Source organism: Hirundo rustica, chromosome 5 (genome assembly GCF_015227805.2).
Source record: "Hirundo rustica isolate bHirRus1 chromosome 5, bHirRus1.pri.v3, whole genome shotgun sequence".
Lineage (NCBI taxonomy): Eukaryota > Metazoa > Chordata > Aves > Passeriformes > Hirundinidae > Hirundo > Hirundo rustica.
This window is the reverse complement of record NC_053454.1, coordinates 14538066-14562646: the sequence shown is the minus strand read 5'-3', so window position 1 is coordinate 14562646 and position 24581 is coordinate 14538066. Positions and strand designations below refer to the sequence as shown.

The 24581-nt window shown below is 39.9% G+C and overlaps 2 protein-coding genes across 3 annotated transcripts in view; one reads left to right on the top strand and one right to left on the bottom strand.

Moving 5' to 3' along the window:
• The window catches only part of FBXL5 (F-box and leucine rich repeat protein 5), a 35202-nt gene extending 19837 nt beyond the window's left edge, over positions 1–15365 (top strand). The window contains exons 6-11 of the mRNA XM_040063847.1: positions 600–725; positions 1198–1346; positions 1533–1615; positions 3269–3991; positions 6874–7022; positions 14709–15365. Of these exons, the coding sequence (XP_039919781.1) occupies positions 600–725; positions 1198–1346; positions 1533–1615; positions 3269–3991; positions 6874–7022; positions 14709–14785 (1307 nt within the window). The 3' untranslated portion in view covers positions 14786–15365. The remainder of the gene's footprint in view (positions 1–599; positions 726–1197; positions 1347–1532; positions 1616–3268; positions 3992–6873; positions 7023–14708) is intronic.
• Positions 15366–17874: 2509 nt separating this feature from the next.
• CC2D2A (coiled-coil and C2 domain containing 2A) overlaps positions 17875–24581 on the bottom strand; it is a 51254-nt gene continuing 44547 nt past the window's right edge. The window contains exons 29-34 of one of the 2 annotated variants that reach the window (XM_040065376.2): positions 24085–24198; positions 22510–22644; positions 20673–20795; positions 19979–20037; positions 19355–19532; positions 17875–18425 (exon numbers count right to left, since the gene is read on the bottom strand). In XM_040065376.2, coding sequence (XP_039921310.1) covers positions 18237–18425; positions 19355–19532; positions 19979–20037; positions 20673–20795; positions 22510–22644; positions 24085–24198 — 798 coding nt within the window. In that variant the 3' untranslated portion in view covers positions 17875–18236. Of the gene's footprint in view, positions 18426–19278; positions 19533–19978; positions 20038–20672; positions 20796–22509; positions 22645–24084; positions 24199–24581 lie in introns of both variants that reach the window. The other variant, XR_005701052.1, reaches the window with a different exon arrangement.

Genomic DNA, 24581 nt, shown 5'->3' with positions numbered 1-24581 from the left:
ATCCAGATGTTCTAAAAAATGATTGTGTATTGATTTGAGTCATATGTATGTTACAAGTATTATGTAGCTGATTAAGCAGGATACTTGTGGAATTTGGTTTTTGTGATCTTGGAGTTGCCATGTGCAGGGACTAAAACCAGGCTGGTTAACTGTATATTCGTGATATTCCAGAGGAAAAGAGAGATGTCTTCAACCAAGTGTTACACTAAAAGCTGATAAATAATTTTTTTACCAGAAGAAATTTGAGCACCTAGATAGTCCAAATATTCTATGATCGTTTCTGGTTTTTTTGTGTTCATATTGGTCCCTATTAAGCAAATAAAGACAGCAAGCATGTCTCAGACAGGCATAATAGGCTGTGAGTTCTGGAATGGTAGTGAAACTGTTCCAAGAATATTTTGAAGCTTAAGAATAAAGATCAAAGAAAGAATTATTTAAGGCTTTAGTCCAGTCTTAGTTAAGATGAATTTGAAATTCATTTATGTCTCTTAAATCAGGTCACAATATACTGAAAAGCTATCAGTGCTGATTTCTACTGCAGTGAGAAATTTTTATTAACTTTTTTTCCCTTCTTCTTTTTGGGGGTTGGTGATGAGTAGGTGATTGGTATAGTGGTCCTGCAGCAGATACTGAGACTGAACCTGATGAGGAATGGGTGAAAAATAGAAAAGATGAATGTCGTGCTTTCCAGGAATGGGATGAAGATGCTGACATAGATGAATCTGGTAGGTAAAATTGATTTTGGTGAAGTGTATTGTTTTTCCTGAAGATGACATAGCTATAAGAAACAAGCTGAGTGGAAAAAAAAGGGATATGGAGCTTGGTAGGGGAGAAACAGGCATCTGATTTTAATGACTGGAATTAATTTCTCTAGGAAAGAGCAAACGTGAGAGCAGGTAGGAGAGTTATAGAGATGTGTGTGGAGGTAAAAGACTAGGTTTCATCTCGGCAGAAAGTTTGGATGAATCATCTTGCATCCTTATGCACTCTAGGCTTGATTTTAAATTTGTCTTAAGTTAATAAATCGCAGATACATATATATGTATGAGAAGTGCCCTGTGAGATAGTATTTTGATATCCAAAACAAGTTGGTGGAAACAGCTGCCCTGGGCTGCCCTGAGTAGTGACAATCTGTAGTAAATATTTCTCCAAGTCCTTTAATGATTTTAAGTCTTTCTCTCTGGGTTTACTTTGCAGAAGAAGCAGCTGAAGATTCACTTGCCATTAATATAGCACAAATGGAAAAACGTTTACTTCATGGCCTAATTCATCATGTCCTCCCACTTGTGGGCTCCTCAGTGAAGACACTGGTATTGGCCTACAGTTCTGCAGTGTCCAGCAAAATGGTGTGTAATTTGAAACTTGCATTTAATAATTGTGGCTATGCAGTCTTTAATTAATAACTGACGTGCTTGGGTAGTGTAAGCAGGTTGCAGTCCAGAAGAATGCTAATTTGTAAGTTGTCTCTATGCACTGTGTGCAGCTTTAGTGGCTTGTATCTTTACTGATTATTTTCCTTTCTCTTTTTTCAGGTTAGACAGATCTTAGAGCTTTGCCCCAACTTGGAATATTTGGATCTCACTCAAACCGATATTTCAGACTCTGTATTTGAAAGGTTAGATAACTGTTGTTTCCTTTAAAGAAAAAAATACAATCCATCTTTTTGAGTGCGGAGGGGAAATATTCAAGCATTTCTTAGTCCGTTGCCAAGAAAGAAAGAGAAATCAAATTCCTAACTCCCATGTGACTTGTGACTAAGAACTAAACCAGAGTAACAAATCACTGAAATACCAAGTGAAAAATGTTACTGGTAGCAGCCATTTAAAATTCTGTCTTCCCTACTGTATGCTTTTTAACCTAATGTATAGCTATCCATAACAATAGTTGTGGTTTTTGCTCTAGTATTAACAACTTGTCCATAGATTTTTATGGAGTTGCTCAGTTAAGAAAGTTCTCTTGGTCTGCTAGAGCTGATAGGGTGTGGAATGCTGCTATTTTAGACACCCAGATCAAATAGTAGGCAAAGCTGTATTGTCTGTGTATTCCTGAGTTTTACTGAGGCCTGCAGAAATGTCACTGATGTCAGTGGGATGGTGTGTGGATGCAGAACCTGCACCAGTGAGTCTTACTGTGGTATTGAAACTCTGCAGATATGTCAGTGTTCTGCTTTTACATCATGTAGTGCCTCAGGTAGTGTGAGCACCACAGAAAATCTTACCAGCATGGATGCTGGTAGCAACCCCCTGTGGCTTGTATAAGAAGTTTCATTTGAAATAAAAGCTTCTTAGAATTTCCAGGGCTCAGAAGTCAATCTTTGTGAGCTTTTGTCAATATCTAGTAAAATTTACCTTATTTGCCCCTCCTCATATATCTGTATTTGCAACACTCCAATTTGTAACTCAGAAAATGAGTTTGGCTTGTTTTAAATATAATCAATCACTTACAGAAAGTACATGATAGTAATATTAACTATGGATAGGTAAAGGTCAGATAAATCACTTAGATACTTTTAGAGCTAATAATGTAAAGATATTACTGTATGAAAAAGGTGAGACTAAGAGAGTAAGTGTTTGTTAAAATGAAAAGGTCTGATTTCTAATTAATGATGGAATAATTAGACACAGGATCTGTTTCAGAAATCGGTCTAGTTATTCCTGGGAGAAATGGAGAAGGACAGGACAAATTATCTAAGTACATTGGCATTTCAGTATATGTAAACTGCCAAGCTTGAGAAACTCAAAATCCTAGAAAATAAAACTCTTACAGTACTTCAAACTGAATATGGAATTTCAGATGTATTTTGGGGGGGGAGTGTGAAAATACTAGTTCAGTATTTTCAGCCTTTTGAGAAGTAACTGTGATGTTTAGTAACTCAGATGTCTCTTGGTTGCTTTTGTTGAGTATAATGTACTTGTTTTTTGAAAGTGTGTGTATTTGGTGCTTGCGGTCTGATCTACTATTCATTTGTTCGTTGTACAGCAAATTTGGACTTCTCAGTATATGGAGAAATAGAAGTTGTTACTGATTCGTGAATGATTTCACGTTTCTCTAGACATAATTTTTCTAGGTGTATATGGAGCACTTGGAGTATCAAATCTAATCTGCCTGGGGTAGCTTCTTTGAATATTATGTGAATTAATACAGGTATTTTACTTGTGAAATGTTCTTTCAAATATTTAGCCTTAACAGCTGTTTCTGAGCAAAAACTAAAAAACTTAACCACCAACAAACCAAACCACTTTTTTTTTTTTTTTCCCCCTGATTTCAGTTGGTGTTCAGTTGGGTATTGTCAAAATCTACGCCACCTTGATCTGTCTGGATGTGAAAAAATTACAGATGTGGCTATAGAGAGGATTTCCAGAGCGCTGGGTATCATATCAACTCATCATACCAGAGGTATTCTGAAAAGCTGCAGGAACAGGAACGCTAAGACTTTCTGGAAAAACAGAGAGATTACTGTGCAGACCAATCAGAAATATAATGGTTTGCATGAAATCAGCAATGAAAATCTCATTCAGGGAGGAAATGATGAACAGCACTGGACTAAACCTGACGGCTCAGAAAACTTCAATTCTGCTTATGTGTGGATGCTAAATGCAGATGATTTAGCTGACATTGAAGATGCTGCAGAGTGGAGACACAGAAATGTTGAAGGTTTTTGTGTCATGGAACCAACATCGCATATTAATTGTTCTGCATTGTGCTACAGTAGAGACATTTATGGGTTAAGGACTAGAGGGTGGCAGCAGCACTGTGCTTCTACTGACTTGATTTACTGCGGTCACTCGTTTTGTTGTGCTGGGACAGCACTAAGAACTATTCGAGCACTTCCAGAGTCCTCTGCACTGTGTAAAAAACCAACAAGGACTAAGCAGTCAGAGAAAAAAGACTCTGCATACTCTGGGAGTGAAAAAACAGATGAAGAGACTGCACGAGTTCTTCAGTTTCTCAGTCTGTCAGGCTGTTACCAGATAACAGACCGTGCTCTCAGGTGAGGAGACATTTTCAAACTGTTTGCTGTAGGATATTTTTTCTGATTTTATTTGTTGGGCTATTCTGGGATGAATCTGCCTTATTTCACTAGAAACATTTTTATTGAAGAAACTGTTAAGTTTTAAGCAGTCTTTGCTTCTTAAATAGTTACAGTATTGTAACTATTGTAATACAGTACTTGAAAACTTTTTCCAGCTTTTCTCTTGTAGATAACAGTAAAATCTTTTATATCTGTCTTCTGAAGTCGAGTATTTTTGTGAATTTGTTGTTCTAGACAGTATTAATGCTTTTAGATTTGATCTTTAGTGATTTCTTGTCAAGAAATTGCGTTGGTTCACCGATTTTTTTCGTTATGCCTGCCAGTATGCTTGAAACTTTGTAAAACTGGAGTGACATTTTGATTAACCTGTCGGGGTAACAACACAATTTATGGACAGGCTGAATCAATGGGCTGAGGCCAAGTGTCAGCACAATGAGATGAAGTGCCAGGTCCTGCCCTTTGTCACAACAACCCCAGGCAGTGCTACAGGCTGGGGACAGAGTGGCTGGAAAGCAGCCTGGTGGAAAAGGACCTGGGGGTGCTGTTTGCCAGTGGGTGAACGTGACCCAGCTGTGTGCCCAGGTGGCCTGTATCAGCAGTAGTGCACCCAGGACCAGGGCAGTGACTGTCCTTTGTTCTTGGGACTGGTGAGGCAAATCCTTTGCTCACTTTTGGGACCCTCACTGCAAGATCGGCATTGAGGGGCTGGACCAGAGAAGGGCAGTGGAGCTGGGGAAGGGTCTGGAATGCAGATCTGGTAAGGAGTGGCTCAACCTGGAGAAAGGAAGCTCAGGGGCAGTCTTTCTTTCCGTTCTTCATAACCACCTGAAAGGAAGCTGTAGCCAGGTGGGAGTCGGTCTCTTAAGTAAAAAGAGAAAATGGCCTCAAGTTGCACCAGAGGATGATTAGATTGGCTATTAGGAAAAACTTCTTCACTAAAAGGGTTTTCAAGCATTGGAAGAGGCTGCCATGGGAAGTGGTATACCTGGAGGTATTCAAAGGATGTGACATTTGTTGATGTTAGTGGTGGGTTTTGCAGTGCTAGGTTAACAGTTGGATGTGATTATCTCAAGAGTCTTTTCCATCCCAAATGATTCTATGATAATTATTTATCTGCAGAACAGCATGTTCAATGTGACTTCATATTACAGTTAAAGGAGGGAAAAAAAACTTTGACTTGAACATTGAGATGGCTTCACGAGTTATAGAATTTTTTGTTTGCTGTTTGCCACTGATACTTTGTACTGCCAGAACAATGTAGTTACTGCTTCATGCTGAAACTGAGATGAGGCTGAGGTACTTGCAGCCTCCTGCTCCAGTGTGCTGCAGCACTTAGGGCTAATTAAAGCTTCTTGGAGTGGGAAGACTAAATGCATACCTGTGCTATTTGCTGTAGTAAACAGAGGAATAGTGTGAGGTGTTGCTGGCATCAGTTTGTCTCTCCTGAGATTTTTGTCCCCATTTGATGTTCTAGAGTACCAGATGTCTCCTGTGGTTCTACTGATGCTTTCACCCACCAGTGTTACTCTTCCTCCGGGTGTGCTTCAGATATCTGGGCTTTGTGTTGGAGTGTGGGAAATGGATATGTAGGGAATTCTTAAAGCCTGACAGAAGGCTCACGTTGTATGCATCTGTATGCAAACATTCTGTCAAGCTTTAAAAATTCTCTACAAATCCATTTCCCACAATGGAACTTGTTTCTCTTCGAGTGTTGCAGTGGACTTGTCCTGACAAATTTTGTTACATGCTGATTAGGTTGTGCTGTGTGTATTTTACATGTTACTGGTCTGGTTTTTCGTGATTCAGTAATGTGGGAGCAAAGGGAGATTTGGTCACTGAGTCAACACAAGGATTTAATTGCATTGCTGGTTTTCCATTGGTGCTTTTTGGGTGAAAGTATTTAGGAGCTGAGAGTGTGTTGGAACAAGTGCTTCTTGGAGTCCCTGGGGAAAGAGTGAAACCCCCTAATACAAACATGTTCCAGTCCATTTATTTCCTTTTAAGTTGTTAACCTGATAGCTGGATTTGTGGCCAGCAGTTCTGCTATTGCCTGCTGACAGAAGAAGCTTGTACAGTGATGCTCTGAAGGCATCTTCAGTTTTATGCCCTGGCTTGAATCTGCAGTTTGGTGATTCAAGCCTGGTGGGTTTTTTTCAGGTGAGTGAGCTTGTTTCTGCTTGATCTTAGGCGGGCTGCTCTGTGAGTTCACAGAGAAGAGAGCAGCATCACGTGGAGTAATTGCTCAGGTGTGGTACATCCATGTGCCTGTTGCATCAGCAGCCAAATTCTCTTGCACTCAGAGGAGAGCTAGAGAAGTACATTTGAACAATAAGATGGTGTGTTGGCCGAGAGAAGTCCTCCAGTCAGTCCTAGGAAAACACAAATTTGGATTCTAAAATAAGCTTAGCAAAAAATAGGGTCAAACTTTGGGAAGCATAATGCACCAAACTTGGGAGCGTCATGTTTTAGTGTGAGATGATTAATGAAGAGCTGACAAAATCAATGGTATTTTTAAGAATAATGGCTTTGTATTTCTTTGAAACGGTTGGCCATCTCTGGTGTCATCCATAAAATAAGTGGTTTCCCACTGAAGTCTGTCTACAGGAATTGTTATCTTATGTAGAAGTCTGTTCATTTTTCAGGTCTGTTGAGTGGCTTCAGGGGTGACTCCCCCCCATTTAAAAGAGAGTATAGAAGTGGCAGGTTTAAAACTCTGTGGCTCCTTAGGAGGTGTGTCTGTTGTCAGAGGTGCAGTAGGTCTGTGATGGGGTGAGGTAGTGGGGCACTTGTCAGTGCCACGCTGTGCGGGCTCCTAACGCGTCTCTTCTGTGTGTCCACAGGGCATTGACTCTGGGAGGAGGACTGCCGCATTTGGAGCACCTGAACCTCTCGGGCTGTCTCACTGTAACTGGTGCAGGTCTGCAGGAGTTAGTTGCTGCATGCCCCTCTCTAAAAGATGAACACTTTTACTACTGTGACAACATTAACGGTAATGTCTGTCTATGAAGATGTGGTGCTTTTCTGGGAGTCGTGCTTGGTGTTGGGACTTTTCAAAAGAAAAAGAACCACCAAAGCCTCACCTTTTTTTTAATGTCTATGTTGCACTGAGTTTCACAGATTAGTTACAAAATTATGACTGTTAAATCAGTTTAACCTCACTTTTGGGTGGGTGTTTTTTTGTTTTTTGGGGTTTTTTTTTCTGTTGTGACACTAGTAGAGTTCTGCATTACTTAGGAAAGCATTTTTAGTGCCTGTATCTCTTAACTTGTTTTAGCATAACTAATAGGGGTAGAAAGTAAGTTGCCATATAGCTGCTATTACACATTTGCCCTGTCCATATCTCCACTCTAAACCATGCAGTTGTATGTTTTTCTGTAGGGTCATAACCTCAGACAGAGGCTTCATTAACTTGGTACCAAAGCAGGGATTTTTAGGAAACCAGTGACCTGTGTTTTGCCATGCAAATCTCCCATGTTTTTGGGACGTTTTGGTATAGGATATCTTTGATTCTACCGTCACATGTCCTTATAGAAAATGTAATTCATTTTTTTTTTTTTTTCTGGTTTTGCTTGAGTCAGTAACTTAGGGATGGATCTAAGCTGGAGAAGGATCTGTACAAATGCATAACATCTGTTGATGGTGCAAGTTTTTTCAGTGTTTACTACACTGGAATTCAGTCTATTAAGTCCAGTAAACATTCCTAGCACTAGAGGTGAGAACCATGGTGTGGCTGGTATTGTGTGTGTGAATTTAAAACAGGTTAAGTGCAACAGAAGACAAGGGAAAAAGAAGATCCTAACCAAATTCACAGGCCTGTACAAGCTGATTGTGTGTAAAGCAAAATTGTATTACCTGATAGTTCATGGTGTCCAGCTCAATAATTTGCATCCTTATTGCGATGCAGCCCCAGCCTGGGTACCAGATGCCAGAGCTTTGGTACTGCAAGTAAAGCTGTACTGATATTTGGGTATTCAAGCCGTTGAAATCGATACAAGATGATGCACTTGGATTGGATTGTAATATTCGAAACTATTAAGTCTTATTTTGTTTCCCTAATTTTTGCACTTTATGCACTTTTTTGACACTGCAGTTTTTTTTCTTTTGAGGCACTTGCTTTTTGTTACTTCCTTGTATTCCATCTAGACTACAACATATAAAAATCTATTTTCTATTGTCTTTCATTTCCACCTGAAAATTTTAAGGTTCTTTTTTAAAAATCCTTCACTGGCTCTTTGCTTCATTATTAGGTTGAGTTTAAAGATATCTTCAAAGACCAGTTAGAAGCCTTTTCCTTTTACATCTGGTTGCTTGCTACTTTTCCTCTGTTTATAATTCTGTCATTAATACCAGACATAATTTGTTCTCAGACATTTCTGGTTTTCATCTTGTCCCCATAAAATACACCATAATTTCTTTGCATTAGTTTACAATGCCCAAATCTGTGAGTCCGCCACTTTAAAGCTTGACTGTTTCTTAGTATCCTCAAGAAATTATTTAAATTTAAGCAGAATATTTTTGAATTATTCTGTAAGGTTGTCTGATTATCTTCCTGTTTATTTCCTTCCTTTTACTGCCTGCTGGAATCTGTGAGCCTACAAGTTCTGCTTGGTTCTCTGAAGCATCATGCATGTCTTTAAATCAACAGTTACTCCTGTAGAGAGAAATAACACAGGACAGTGAGGCTGTAATGGTCTGACTTCTTACATCTGTTGAGAAATAATGTAATCTCAAAAGTGTATGGCTTTATGGAAAGTAGCCTTTATAAATGAATCCCCTGCAGTTTTGTCTTGTATTTTGTTCCTTGTATTTTCAATCAAACTTCATTGTGATAGGGCTGTTCAGTGTGAAACTGATGCCTTATTCCATTCTGTGGGCTGCAGGATTCCTACAACAGCTGTTTCTCTATAATTTGGCATTTCTAAAGTAACTAGGGAAAGCAGTAGCTATTTCATTTAAATCAATCCATATCTGAAGCTGTTTGTTTATTTGCACATTTATAGATTGTATTACTAATGCACAAAATTTACTGATCTGTAAGCATGTACAGAATAATTTTGTAATTTTCTTTGCCCACCAGCTTATCAGTGATTGTTTTTGGGGAAGGAGGTGTATTCTGGGATCAGAGGTTGGAAAACCTGTCGGTTTTGCAGAAAAAAAATGGAGCCAACAGCATGGAATTTAGCCATCTATGAATAATAAAGATACAACTTTGTCATCTGCTGATGAATAAGGGCTTTACTTTTACCTGCAGCTTATTTTCAGATTTTATTTTTCCCATAAACATTAAGCCTGATGGGACCCCTTACACACAAGCCAGCTTCATTGGAATTGCTTTGTGGAGGGCTTAATGCACGTTTGGTAGGCACACTGGTTGCAATTTTTGTATTTTCAGCTGGTGCTGTTCTACCTTTTTAGTAGAGCAAGACTAGAAAATTAGAGCAGCTCTGGTGAGGTAGTTGGGTTTGGGTCTGACTGCTGTTGCACATCAGTAACATGGTACAGTTTTTATGACCAGAAACCATGAATTTGCACTCACTTCCAGCTCTATTTTGGGGTTTTTTACTGTTAGTTTCACTTCAGTTTTTGGTTTACATGCTGATGTTTAGGATCTCCTATTTTTCACAAGGCTGGAGACTTGGAGTTAGATAACCCTCAGCTGTAGCTGAAAACAAATCTGTCAGTGTACATCCCTTCTAATGGCTGTTTTCATTTGTCTAAAACAAATTGGTTGTAGATCACATTGAGCTCAGCAAGAAGAGTTTAATGTTTGAGTTACATTTTGCCACTGAGTTCTTAATTTCCTAAGGCTGTTTTGTCCAGCTGTGTCCATTCTCTGACTTGTTTCTCTGTTTCAAAGCCTGGAGTGCTTTCAGCTTTGGCATTAGAAAAATGGGGCTCCCTAATTTCTGCAGCAGCAGCTCTTTGCATTTAACTATGATTCAGTTTCTAGAATTTTTTTTGATTATGTAGTCCTCAGGTCCTGTTACTGAAGAAATAGGGCATTAATGAAAGACAGTTTGATTCTAATGATTCATTCTTCCAGCATTTAAAGTGTCACTGGCCACAGTTGTTCTGTCTTCCAGCAGTCAAACCAAGGCATAGCAAGTTCTTTTAAGATGTATGGACTACTGTGTACAGACTTACATGGGAACACAGTGTTCTAAGAGCTAGATCTCAGTCTAAATTCTACAGATTACCAATCTCACAAATCTCTGAAAGGATATTATATGGCGGTGGCAGCCAGTTGCCCTGCCAGGAGTGTTTCTTTTACCACGGTCTTGGTCCATGTTGTCATGTATTCTTGTTGGAATGCCAAACTCATTCTAGGGAATTCTGACTAATTTTTGTTCTACTAGTACATGTAACAAAATGGAGTAATCAAATAGCTCTGCTCCTCTCCTGCATTACCAAACGTGTTTATATATTCACCACAAGTAAACAGACCTCACCTCTATTCTGAGTCCCCTAAGCATCTGAGTAATCAGATGTGGATGTAAAGAGCATTACACTAATCCAGTTTAGAAGTAACTAAACCAGTAACGTAGACTGTGGCAGGTTAGATGAGAATCTGATCAGCTTTGCTTTCCCAGGTGAACCCAAAACGCATTTAATTTAGCACTTCACTGCTAGTACTTACTAAGCCTTCACAGTCAGAGGGACCCTTGTGAAATATTCTTCTCCTTATGATCCACTGCATGTGCTGTTCCTTCCCCACACTTCCATCACATATTGTTTAAAAAGACTACATTTTGGGCTCCTTAAGTCCAGCAGTGATGGTATCTGGCTCATCCCTGTCAAGATGCTTTACTACATGAGCCAGAACCGGACACTGCAAACAGCCAGTGGTTGCTTGCTCTACCTGCCCATCAGAAATGTCAGAGTTCATTCAAAATCATCAGCTGGTCGTCAAAGTGTACAGTGTGTGAAATTGCTGTATGGAGCAGTGTCCTCCTAGATACACAGTGCATTGCTAACTGGGCTGTGCTGAAAGCAGTACTGGGCAAATGAAGATGGGAGATAGTGGAACAGGTTGCCTGGAAAGGCGGTGCAAGACTCATCCCTGGACATATCTGGGGTCAGGCTGAAAGGGGTTTCTGAGCAACCTTATCTGGTTAAAGATGTGCCTGAGTATTGCAAGGGGTTTGGAACTACATGACTTTTAAAGGTCCCTTCCAACCCAAAATAGTCTGTGGTTCTGTGAAAGTGATTCATCTCCACTGTTAGGTTGAAATGACCATCATACTGGACAATATAAAAGGAATATATGCAGTTACCCTATTAATGAACCTAATACATCAGTGAGGTGAGAGGAATTAAAGACCTCATATACAGAGTCCAGAGGAAACAGAAGACAGGGTTCTTTTGGCAACATTAAAGAGCTCATTTAAATTTAAACAGAGAATTCTAAAACAAAGTCTAGTCCAAATGAGGTCAGTAGCAAAGACTGGGGAAGTCAGAGGTCATGAAGCTGAAGAGATGTAGCCAAAGGTCAGTGGTAGTTAATAAAGCCAGGGAAACAAGCCCAGCATCTGTGGCTATCAAAAGTAAAGACATTTGAACTTTGCTGTCTGTATCAAATGTAAAAAATAACAAACTAAGGAACACTAGGGATTTTATAGAGGAGGTACATTACTTGTGATGGAGGAGATTAGCTGACATGTCAAACAATAAATAACTCAAGCCCAGATAGCCTTACTGTTAAAACAACCATTAAGGATACTTACTACCTTGTTATAATAAGAGCATAAAATACCCTCCAAGTTATGGGAATTACCCATATATGTCAAGAAAGAGTATGGGGAGGGCAGATTTCAGAAGATGTGGTTGAACTCTGAATGTTTCATTTTATCAGAATTCTTTATTACAGGCTATAAAGGAGAGTTAGTGATAGTGTAAGGATTAGACATGGGGCAAGAAATGCAGTGTGGGAAGAAGGGTGAAATTTCACTGTGATATGCTTATTGTCATTTTTAAGTCAGTGCCTGATAAATTGGGAAATGAACATACAAGCTTTTCAGATAGTCCAGTCAATTAGAAGTATCCAAGTTTTTCAGATCTTACACAGCTGTAAGAGTGGTTTAAAGACTGAAAGGTAACTAAAGGATAGGAAGAAAAGAAAGGGCTTAATGGTCACTGTTCAGGAGAGGAATCTGGGCGGTGACAACTTTTTCCCAGTTCCCCTCCCAAGGGTTCTGTGCTGAGATCAGTCTTACTCAGTATTTCCCTTGTGATGTGGTGGAAAAAATGCACACAGTAATTTCCATGTTTTTGATTGGTGCTGTGTGGTCTTCAAGTAATGATACTGATGCTGATGATTTCCAGAAGGACATCTAAAAAGCTTCACTATAGCTCTGTGCGTGGTTGAAGGTCTGGGTGCCTGGGAATAATTAACCTGTGATTGCATGAAACTGAATTCAGAGCTGGCAGTTGCAGTGTGGAGATGATGATTTCAGAGAGCTGTTGGTGCTAATTCTGAGATCTTTCCTATTTGCAGCAGCAGCCAAAAAAGCCACCAATGTTACCATCATCAGGGTGGTGAGAACAAGATAGAGAGTGCTCTGCTTGGTCCTGGAAGTCTTGGGGCACTCACATGTGAAGCACTGCATGCGGGTTTGGTCTCCCCATCTTGAGGAGAGTATACACTGGAGTTACAGAAGATGCTGAAGAGGCCTTCTAAAAAGTTAGGGAACTGAACACTCAAAAGGCTGGATGTTTAAGTCTGGGAATGAGATGGCTGAAAAGGGGGCATGACTTTTTACAGAACTGGAAAAGCAGTAGATGAGGTGAATGTGCAGTGGTAATTCTCCAAATTTTTCAGTGTTAGAGCTCAGGGGCACTGGGTGAAGCTGGTAGGCAATTTAAAGCAGATGCACAGTGTAGTGAAATTCTGGAACTTGGTCCTGTGGGGAATTAGAGAAGGAGGTTTAAAAAGAGGTTAAAAACCTGCATGCACAACTGAGCCATAAACAAATACTGAAGGAAATGGACTTCAGTGTCCCTGTTGAAACAGTTAGGGTTGCTGATAAAACACAAAAGATGTGCATGATAGGCTTGTATCGTGTCCCTAGAAACCACTTGCTGTTGCCAGTGGTGAAGATAGTGTCAGATGGAACATGATCAGACCTAGAAGTTTGTATGTTCCAGTTAAGAGCATGAGGAATAGCAAAATGAGCAAGAAAAGAATGGAAAACAATACTGAATTATACTGAGAATTCCCTTCCTTGGGATGTTGTGGTTCTGTACATTTTGTCAGCAAGCATTGTGCTAGAAATGTGGCAGTTGCTTCCGAATCACTGCTGTGCTGCGTAGCTGTGGCAATGCTGGGGAAGGTCAGCTATGACTGGGAAAATGCTGCTGCACAGAACATGCTCGGCTAAACCAGCTGTTCAGAAGCACTGAGTCTCCTTTCTAAGGAACTTAAAAAGAAGCTTTCAAACTCTAGCTCGTAAGTGATGTGGAGGATCAAAACTTAGTTCAGGTGAATAAAAAGATCTTAAAAGGAAAATGAGTTTATTGGCCAATGAAAAGTTCACTATACTGTAACTGTAGCCTTGCATTATGTTTTCAGGTTTGTTTTATTCAGTCTCATGTATCTTAACTTATTTACAGTATAGAATATTGCTTATTGGTGTGTGGCATGAAGTAGGAAGCTGGTTTTAAGACCCCAGCTTCTTGGAAATTAATTGAATTATGTTGAAGGAAGTAAAAAAAAGCCAGATACGGCATGGTGCCCTGGCTCATGAAAAGATTTTGTTAGAATTTCTAAATACATCAAAAACACCTGAAATATCTGTTGATCTGTTTCTCATACGAATGTGGAAAATTTGTGTTGTCCTGGTTAGGTCTTCACCAGCTTGTTTGAGCTGGCTCAGCAGCCCACTTCCTGTTTTTTTTGGGTGCCAGGGTTCAGCCAGCGTGAGTGTAAATGGATCTCAAAGCAGGCATATGCAGGAAATAAAATCCTGTTTGAATAAATACAATAATTTCTTATCTCATGGTCACTTTAACATTTTGAATGAAAGGGGTAAGTGAAGGTAAGTGGAAGCGGGTAGAGTTACAGTGTTGGTTTGTACTGTCTGTGCTTGCAACTTGTTCATTCTTTCTGAATGGCTCATTTTTAGCCTTATAGCTTCTGATGACTGCAGCAATGCTAAGGTGATTCTCTCTTTAGTTTTTGAATTTCCAGTCAAGAGTATGAGAGAGTCTGGCCAACCATGAAGTGTTCATGGAGGGAAAAAAAAAATCCCAGGTTAAAACTGTTGCCATTACCATAGACATAGTTTTGGAGGTTATGGTTTCTTTGGTAAGGCCATGATGTCATCATCTGAATTTGAAAAATGGGAATTAAAAATGCATTGTCAAAACCACTCAGTTCTGAAGCTGTGGCAGCTTTTGTAAAGTTTCTCATTTAGTGTTGCTCATGGTACTCCTGTGTAATTTTGGATGTGTTGTCTTCATGGGACTAAGCTAGGGAAAAAAAATCTCTTGAAAAATAGCTGTTCCAAGTGAGGTTTTACACCGTGATGGTATTGGCAGCGTTTCGGACTTTACGGTGCTGAATGAAGTGTAGTGCATTGTGAAAAATGAGACCTTTTCTGAATCACCAGGTTATGAGAATTATGAATCTAAGTAAGTGGCCTTTCCTTCTTTTCACGTTTCTGTTGTTTTTGTGCAGGTCCTCATGCTGAAACCGCCAGTGGATGCCAGAATTTGCAGTGTGGTTTTCGGGCCTGCTGCCGCTCTGGCGAATGACCGCTGACTTCTGATCTTTGGTCTACTTCATTTAGCTGAGCAGGCTTCCTCTCATGCACTTTACTTACAGTTCGCATCTTGTGTTAACAATCCTTGGAGTGAGACTTGTTATACTAGCCTGACCCTGCCTGCAACTTCAGAATCTTAATTATGAGTGTACTGTACAGTGTTGTAACAATCTCACAACCTCATTTGGCTTGAAGGGTGTTGGGTTTTATTTTACATAATTTGGGGAAGATGGGAAAATCTTCAGTTGTTTTTTTTTTTTTTTTAATGCCACTTTATTCCAGTTTTGGCACTTAAGTATACTTTACTGAATTATTTTGTGTTAGGTGACTTTCTTTTTATAATTTTGAATCCGTAAGTACAATATAAACCTCCGCAGAAAATCTGAATTTTATTGTTTGCATTTGGGTAATAATTATACATCTTTAGGAGCCTGGTTTCTTCCCCTTTCCTCTCATCCTGAAGTCGTTCTTTATATTGCAAAATTAGGGAAATTGCCACCTTCCTTTTGCATTTGGTTTTGTATTTGGGCTTGAAAGACATACTCAATAAAACATTCCCACCAATAAAAAAACGTGTGCAGTGGTTGAATATCTGTGCTTTTCAGCTATAAAGTGCCATGCTAGGATGCTGCAGAGGTTGGGCAGGTGGGTGGGTGTTGTCATGGTTGCAGAGCTGTGAGCTGTGCAGTATTTATGGGGGTTTTGGTTTTATGGTTTCCATGACTGTGCTAAGTTGCATTTTTGAAACAGCTTCCAAGAAGTCAGTTTTCAGTTATCTGAACTCTGTGAAAGACAGCGGTACATTTTCCCTCTTGCTTTGATAGTTAGAAAGATTCCTCTCTGTACAGCAGAAACTGGCAGGGAGGAGAAAATGTGATGAGTGAAACTTGTGCTAGTGCTAGGAAGAGATGAGTAGTGCATGGGTGTGTGTGGTGGTACGGGGGAGAGCCCAGTGTGAGGGATGAGTACTGTAGCCCATGGCAAGTTGTAAACGTTGCTGGCCACCTGCTCATGGTTGGCACAGCTGCAGGCTGTTTGTTTCTACAGCAGAGGAGGGGCAGGTGTGTGCTTTTGTAGACAGCAGACAGGTTTTTTCCTCCTATCCGGCCTAATATTTAGAACTGGCAATACAAGCTAGTAATTTTTACCTGTTTTCCTAATTGGATACATTCTTTTGAGTAGTACTTATTTAGAACAGTGGTCATGGTGAGAGAGTAGCTTTCAGGATTCTTGGTGTTTGGGAAGTTGGGGTGCAGGCAGAGCTGAAGGTTACGATAAAGTTTTGCCACCATCTTGGTGGCTAAACTGAAGAGTAAGGTAAGAAAAACACTAGTGAGTGTAGACAGAGCTGAGGACAGAATGAACTACAGATACACCATGGAATAAACTTGGGAGATGTCATCCGTGTTCAGCAAAGCATCATGTGATGACACTGTACTTTCTAGTGGGGCCTGCAGAAGGGAGGGAACCTGTGGCAGCAACCCCTGACTGTTGGCTAGTCCATGAGTGCTGAGAGCTGGCAGATACTACAGACACTGTACACACACTCATGATCATCTTTGAAAGGTCATAGAGAGCAGGAGACGTGGCTGAGGACTGCAAGAAAACAAATATCACACTGGTCTTTAGAGGAGGACCCAAGGAACTACTGGTCATGGAAAGGTAAGAGTATCTCCCTCTGGAGGCCACCTCTATTCACATGGATGACAGGAAGGGGATCAGGTGTGGGAAATCAAGGCACAGAAAATTCTCAGAATCTTGTGCCTGTGCAGGCCCAGACCTAGAAATGAATACAGGGTTTGATCTAAGACCTTGGAAAAGGCTTCCAGATCCATAAACCAGAAGCAAGAATGTGGATTTGTAGTTTAAGCAGAAACATCTTAAACTACATTGTGAAGTTTTAGAATTTAAAGTTTAGATATGGAAGTAGTTATAAAGGTAGTAAGAAGTTTTAAGGTGTAGCAGTGTAGGTTTGTGTGTCATATGATTGGTTAAGCAGATCACACTGCGGCAAAACGTGTAAAAACATTTACAATTGGCGTAAAGACTCTACCAAACTTTGTGGCAGTAGTTGGTTGGCTAATAATCTTTACAAAGCATTGTGGGTAGAGATCTTGTGACTACTGACATCCGATGAATGATGTGAAGACATTCTCACCCTCTCTGAGACTGATGAAGTTAAGAGCAATAAGTCATGCTTTAAAAGGTCTCTTCTCATTGGTCCTGTTGCTCGCTTAATCCCGATTATCAGGAATTGTCAGCATGGAATTCACTGTCTGACCAACCCAGTTTCCCTCCAGGATGAAAACAGCTACCTGGCCGGATGAGGGGAGAGCAGTGGACTGTAAATGCTGACTTGAGCAAGGCTTTCAAGACTATTTCCCACAACATCCTCACAGGCAAACTCAAGGAAGTGTGGGTTGCATAAACGGACAGTGAAGTGATTTGGGACCTGGCTGACCAGCAGATCCCAGAGGGTTGTAATCAGTGGCCCAGGGTTTAGCTGGAGGCCTGGCACTAGTGGTGTCCCCCAAGGTTCAATATGGGGCTCACTATTATTTAACTTCATCAGTGACTGGGATAAAGGTCCAGGTATCTCCTCAGCAAGTTCACTGACAGCACAAAGCTGGGAGGAGCTTTGGGCTGATCCCCCTGAGTGCTGTGCAGCCCTTCAGAAGGACCTGGGCAGGTTGGAGAGATGAGCAGAAAGGAACCATCTGAAATTCAACAAAGGCAAGTTCAGGGACCTGATGACTGCTCTCCCTAAGCTGAACCCACTCTTGTTTTTACTTGAAGAGTTTGATTAGCAAGGTAACAGCAGGAGAAGGATATGTATTTATATCAGTATTAATAGCACAACTACTTACATACTAGCAAGGGAATTTGGTTTTTAGTTAACTATTCTTTTGATAATCTTTTACTGGCACACAAGGATTTCATACTCCTAAGTAATTTAATCAAATTCTTGTATAAAGGAAATGAGCTTCTCTGTAAGGTTTGATATAAATATTAAATCCTTCATCTTTAACTTCTTAAGAAAATGTCTTACACCTTTAAAGGGTGTTGGCATTATACAGACATAAAATACAGAGTAGGATATGAAATTTACAAGTGTCTTTTGAAGAGGAAGAATATCTGTAGATAAACTGAGTAGCTACAGAGATACCAAGGAAACATTTTCCTCTGCACTGTCACTTATATGTAGGCGTATGTAATGCTTTAAGAGTGTGAGGTCCCACAGGGAGCTATAGAAGACTATATAAAGATCACCTATTAATACTGGAAATTTATGCTGTCAGTCTCTTCCTTAGCCGTAATTACTGGTTTTAGGGCAAATAAAACTGCGAAAAATCATGTTCTCATTTGATTTTTAAAATACTTGGAACAGTTCAGCAGTGAGAGAAATCATATATTTACACCTATATAAGCAATTTCTTGCAATACTATGTATTTCGCACAAGTGAAGCAACATAAACCCATATAGAGAGAACATTTTGGGGATAAGCATGAACATACACAGCCAGAGCAAATTCAACATTGGAAACATCAATGGTGTGAACTCCTGTGCTGTGTACAGCTTCTATTAAAGGTGTCACTTCAGAATATGGCATATGAATAGGAAATCCAGAGACCTGGAAGAAAGAAAGAGAAGAAAACATGTAAGAAGATAAGATGAAGGCACCTGAATAAACGTATAGTTTAAAAAAAATTACATGCTCAGTAAAACAAATTATCTTCTTGATTGCCAGCCTGAGGTGATGCAATAGAAGAACCTATGTTTGTATTTTGATAACACCTCCCTTCTTCTCACATACTCCAGACAAGCTTCTCTCATTTTGACTCTTTAATTTAGTTTAAGTTCAAAGTGAAGTTCCTTAGAATCCAATAGAGTAAAGTTATATTAATGAACACGTATAGTAGAGCTTCACTGCTGTTTTGCCTTGTGGCTGGTTTTAAATCACTGTTCTCCTGGGTTGGGGTTTGAGCAAATGTCTCCTGCTCAACAAAAACTGAAACCTCAACTCATTTTGGAGCTGGCCAGAGCTGCCAGTACTGTCACAGATGTTCCATGTGGAAAGCAAAAGAACCTTCCAACAGCCTTGAGGAAGAAGGCACAGGCACACCACTGGCAGCAGTGAACATATCAGTCAATTTTCTTTTGTCTAGCAAAGACTAAAAAACTGAATAAAAGCATGTTGTGTGGGCTCTTGCACCTGGCAGTAGACTGTGTGTAGCACTACTCAGGACCAACAGCAGACCCTGAGAGCTGGTGCTGGGAGACTGCACTCATGTTTATGTACTGGCTGTTCTCCAGCAATTAACTTATATTACATTCAGAAACTTCTTATCTTCAACATTACAAATTGCAACAAATCAGATCATCACTCCTTCACTCTATAAATAGTATAATGACTTATCTTTGGTATAAAATCTCTTGTGAATTTTGGTAGTAGAAGAAATAACTAGCCTAGGACACTTCCATACCATAGAGTGGTGATACTAAAAGCTAGGATTTAACTTCTTGCTTCTATGCACAAGCCATTTATGTTCACAAGTGTACCCTGTAATATCCCAGCTGTTTTTGCAGCTCTGCCTGATGGTCATCTTCTACATCTTTGCCTTGATTTTGTTCCAGCAGTGGCAAAAAGTTACGGAGGGTGGAGGTGCAGTATCTGTTCCAACGTGTTGGGCGCATTGGTCTCCATTCCATAATCTTGTCTTTTAATATTTTTTCAATCCTGCAATAAGACAGACTGATTATTACAGTTCTAGTGTTGGACATCTGAACTGATCTCCCTTGGCAGCCAGTGCAGATTCTGAGAACCACACATGACCCCAGTTAAACTTACTGCTCACTAAAAGTGCAGCAAAGCCCACACAGCTGTGTAGTAATGTCTGCATGGAAGGCCATGGGCTTACAACCCCTTTTTATTTTACACCTTCTCCTCTCATCCCCCCCACAGCATTTTGTTCTTAGTGAAATGCTAGAGCAATGATTGATTAGTTCTTGCTACCTGGCAATCTCTATTGAAGAAAGAGAATTTAAAGTCGTCCTGAAACAATAGCTTCTGATTTTTTAGGCCATTCTCCTGGCATTGATAGCAGATTTTTAGGCCCTAGGCATGAATAGCTAGGAACGCTCTGGTATCAGCTCTGATGGCACTTGTTTTGGAGGTAGCATTACCTGCTCTGTAGTTCCAGTGCAGCAGCCTTATCCGAATGCTCGTAAGTTAGTTCTTCGGGCTAGCAATAAATAAAATAAATATTAAAACATGCAATCTCTTCTAAACATATTAACAATGTAACTTCAGGAGTTTCTGTCTTTATGATGCTCACAGGAGTTTACAATTGTGCTAAAATAATCTATTCTTTAACATAGACATGATAAAAAGTTTAAATATTTATGTGTAATTCTGGTTTGGTTTTTTCCACCATTCAAGTGGAAAAAAGCAGTAAAGTTCAACTGCTTACACCTTTGATAACTGTACAATTTCTGCCTTTTTACTAAGGATGTTCATATAGCTTGAAAAAAATGCCTTCTTAGCCATGAGACAAAAGTTGACTTTTTCTTTATAATACTGAGCTACTACTTTAGATATGTTTGTGTTAAAGATTTATCCAATTTACTTCACTGTTGCCCTGAGATCTCAGATAGACAGTTAGAGGGCAAAAGCATGAATTCTGTATAAAATCAACTTCTTGCAGTATTCCTGCTTTCATTTTTTTAAAGGAGTAACTGGGAAATCTTTTTAAAAACCAATACTATGTTATAAATACACTTTGCTGAAGAAGTCCAGAGAACTTAGTATGTGTTTCTTTATATCAAGTCTGTGATGTCTCAACCCCTCTTTCTGAGTTAGCAATAGATCAATTAATACCTGAATGCTGTGGAGACCAGGGAATGGCAAACTTCTTGAAAAGAAAGGCTTCCAATGTTTTGGTTTGCTGGTATCAAAATTTATCCTTCCTGGGGAATCATATTCCTGCATATTAAACCAAATCTACAGGAAAGCAAATTTGGTTTAGCTTTCAGCATATAATCACACCTATGGAACAAATTCCACTTATATAGCAATAAAATACTATATAATATTAACCTCCTGTAGCAATTTTTTCTGCTATTCTGAGCTGCATTTCCACCCCTCTGGACTGCTGCACAATTTTTCCTGAATTCTGATTAAATTCCTCCAAGAGCCCAGCCCAGTGCTGCTGTGGCTGTGATGTCTGGTAGCTGCTGCACCCCAGCACCACTGCTCTTTTAATGTATCTTGCAGAATACAGGCAGAGACTGCAGACACACAGGACACAGCTTCTGTGCACATTTTGTCAGCAAGTGGAACCCATGTTTTGCACTGCCCTTCTTTACAGACATTCATCTTGGCCTCTGCACCTAGTCTGGAGCATGCAGGCACTACCAGACTCTTGTTCAAACAACCTTTAAGTAACTATTTCTAAGGCTGCAAAAGGTATCAGCCCTTACTATGTAAACATGTGTGACCCTTTGTAACTGAGGTTCTGTGCAGAGCCTTCTAGGCCAGCTGGTCCTGAGGTGCTGTGGCTCTCCTGGCAGCACACCTGCTCAGTCTCACTGAGACTGGAATTAGGTGCCTTGAAAGATGTTGTGTTCTGCAGTTCAGTGCTCAAGTCCTTAGTTGCTTCTTCCAGCAATTGAGTTATATTTTTCTTTACTTAAAAAACCACCAAACCAAACAACTTTACCACTCCCCAAAATACTTTCAGTGAAAGAAGTTATACTTTTAAAATAAATGTGCTTTAGAATATTAAATTCTCATCAAAAGTCAGGATCTGTATTTAGAATAGAACACAGAAGATTAAGTAACAAAACAAAACTCACAATGCATGGCATTCCAAAAAACTGAGGGGCAAACCTTTAAACTCAACTTCCAGTTTCCATTCAAATAAACTCTAGGGTTCTTTTTTAAGTTTGCATTATATTTTCTCATTTTCAGACTTTTACACATCTTTCTACCTTGTCATCATGCCCCTGTTTGTGTCCCCAGAACATGGGAGGTCTGGGAATGCTGTTGGCAGGACAGTTCCCAGGGTTTCTGAGCCTCCCAGCACAGGCTCAGCTCCCAGTCCGTGGCCGCTCCTTCACCTGCCCAAAACTGCACAGCTCTTAAATCTCTCCTCTCTCACCCCACTATCTTGGAGAGTTTACAGCCACACAAATACAGCCACATGAATAACACATTATGAACATGCACTAGTATTACTTGTGTATTTTCAAATAAATGAGAGGACTTGATGCCAGGCAGAAAATCAGTATCGTTTTTGTGCCCTGAGCTGCCTGCTCTGTGTTGTGCACACTGAACCATTCAGGCTGTGCCTGGTGTCACATGGGCAAGTCAATACTTTTTTTTCAGTCACATTTCACCTGCAAATTATTATATTTGAGGAATGACTACTCCTCACTTAAACAGTGATGTAACCTTAGACCATTCACTCTGGGAAACATGTAAGTAAATTACATTAACAGATCTCTTAATTCACCTAAATGCTGATTAAAAAAATCTTTCTTATTTAAAGTATTTAAAACAGCTGAAAAACCTACTTAAGATTTAATAATATTTCTAATAAATGATAGCCTAAATAAGTTTACAATTATGAACAAACGATGCCAAAGGTTAAAAAAACCAATCAAGTTATTAACCTTTACATGCACAGAAATGTGACAAGACTGGGCACACTTACATTATCACAGCTGATCAGACAGTACACATTTTGTAAGGGGCAGAAAGTATCATACTGCCCATAAAAACATCCAGTACTGGGATTCCAAATTACATACTGTCTTTGTTCCAAAGTTAATACATAGGCAGTTGGTCCCTAGGAAGGAAAAAAAAAAGTATGAGAAAGATGTTTGAAAACTGGCTACAAGGATAGTATGCTTTGTATTCTTTGGAATACTAAATTTTTACTATTGAGGTTGATAGTGTTTTTTAGGGCAAACTGCTTGGAAGAACTTACAGGTTCATTATAGTTCAACACTTATATAATAATGTGGCAGAGAAACGTCAGATATGCAGAGCTCCGAGCCATCCTTGTCAATCATACAGATTCTGAAAGCTGTCTTGTCTCAGCTACAAACAGATGTGAAATTCCACATACAGGAATGTTCACCAGATGCCACTGCAGTATCAACATGTCTTGCTTGGCTACTGCCAGAGCTCTCATTCAGGGGCAATCTCCAAGCTGAAGGACTTCCATATAGGCAGCACAATGTGTCTCAGCAATCGGCCTCCCTCTCAGGCACAAAAAGAATTTCCCAGCTCTCTATATTTTCTATCAGGAATCCCTAAATTGCTTTTCTATATTCTTGTCATCCCTTGTATTTTCCAGGTATCTTGAAATACCTGGAATAAATCCCCTCCTTACAAAATGCTTTATTAATGACTAGCATCTCCATCAGATTTTGAGGGGAGGGAATCTATTTGAGTACGTGTTCCTGTCACTGCAGTGTCTTAGAATGTACTTAAGAAACTAGCTTAGACAGAAATTTTTACCAAAAAACCCTTTCACCTGTATGTAGGAATTTGCATTATAAACAGTTACCACCTTTTTGAAAAGAGCAGCAGTGGTTAGTTGGAAATCTAAATGTTTCCCTGAGAACAAGGGCATCTCCCAAGCAGAAAAACAACCTCAGTGTTTCAGTTCTGGGCCAGCCTGGGCCAGCTGCTGCCACAGTGGCCCCCAGCAGCCCAAGGCAGAGCAGATGCTTCACCTGCCAGCATTACAGTGGGCAGAGGGAGAGGGACACGTCCAGCCTGAACCAATTTATCTTTACTACTGCTGCAGCTCTGCCATCAGCCAGAGAGAGAATCAGCAGATGTGTGTGAGCACTATGAATCCCTGGCACTCCCCTAGCCCTCTCCTACCACCTCTGAACTGGCACCAAATCCCACACAAACTGTTAGAGACCTGTGACTGAGATGCTGTGAAGGCACTGTCTCCATCAATTTGTCCTGGACACAGGACAAATCGATGGAGACAGTCAAATCAAGGGTTACAGATGCTTGGTACTGTATTATGATGACAACTACTACTAGTTAAAGCATGGAAACAGAGGTCCAGGAAAAAAACCCAGACAGATGCTAGGATATACTTTCAATTTTTACTTGCTTCCCTGAAAAGAAGCAGTTCCCAGCACCAATGTTTAGATAATATCCTGGAAAAACATCCTAGCAAGAAACATCTATCCACTGCTGGGGGCCAAAGACTTCACAAAATAAAAGTAAATACTTAGGCCAAATGAAAGAACCCTCTTACCTCAGGAATGGCATTTCCAATGATAAGCCAGGCTTTTTTTCCCATACCAAGAAAATAATTACACAAGAGCACAGCGTGTTCTTCCTCATCTCCCGCCAGAAGATAAAGAAATTGCTAATTGAAGTATTAAGAAAAGAAAAAAAAAAAAAAGGTTTTTCTAGGCAGTTATCAACTTAGAATATCTGATAATGTTTCCTAACACATCTGAAGCAAGGAGTTCTCTCAGATCTTTGCAACTGATCTTCACCGTTTATTGGTCATTGCTTCAACACACAGCACGAAGAGCAAATTTAGGAGAATCCACAAGATCTGAGATTTTATCACAAGAACCAAGGTCTTTGTCTTTTTTAGAAAGACCATTTTTCAGAAAAGTTCTGAGATGACAAAAACTTCATCCATGATAAACAATGTCTGCTGTTATTCTCTAAATGACAGGATTTGTGTGACAGGGAAGGATAAATATCCCATTATTGCTTACACTACATGCAATGTCTTTT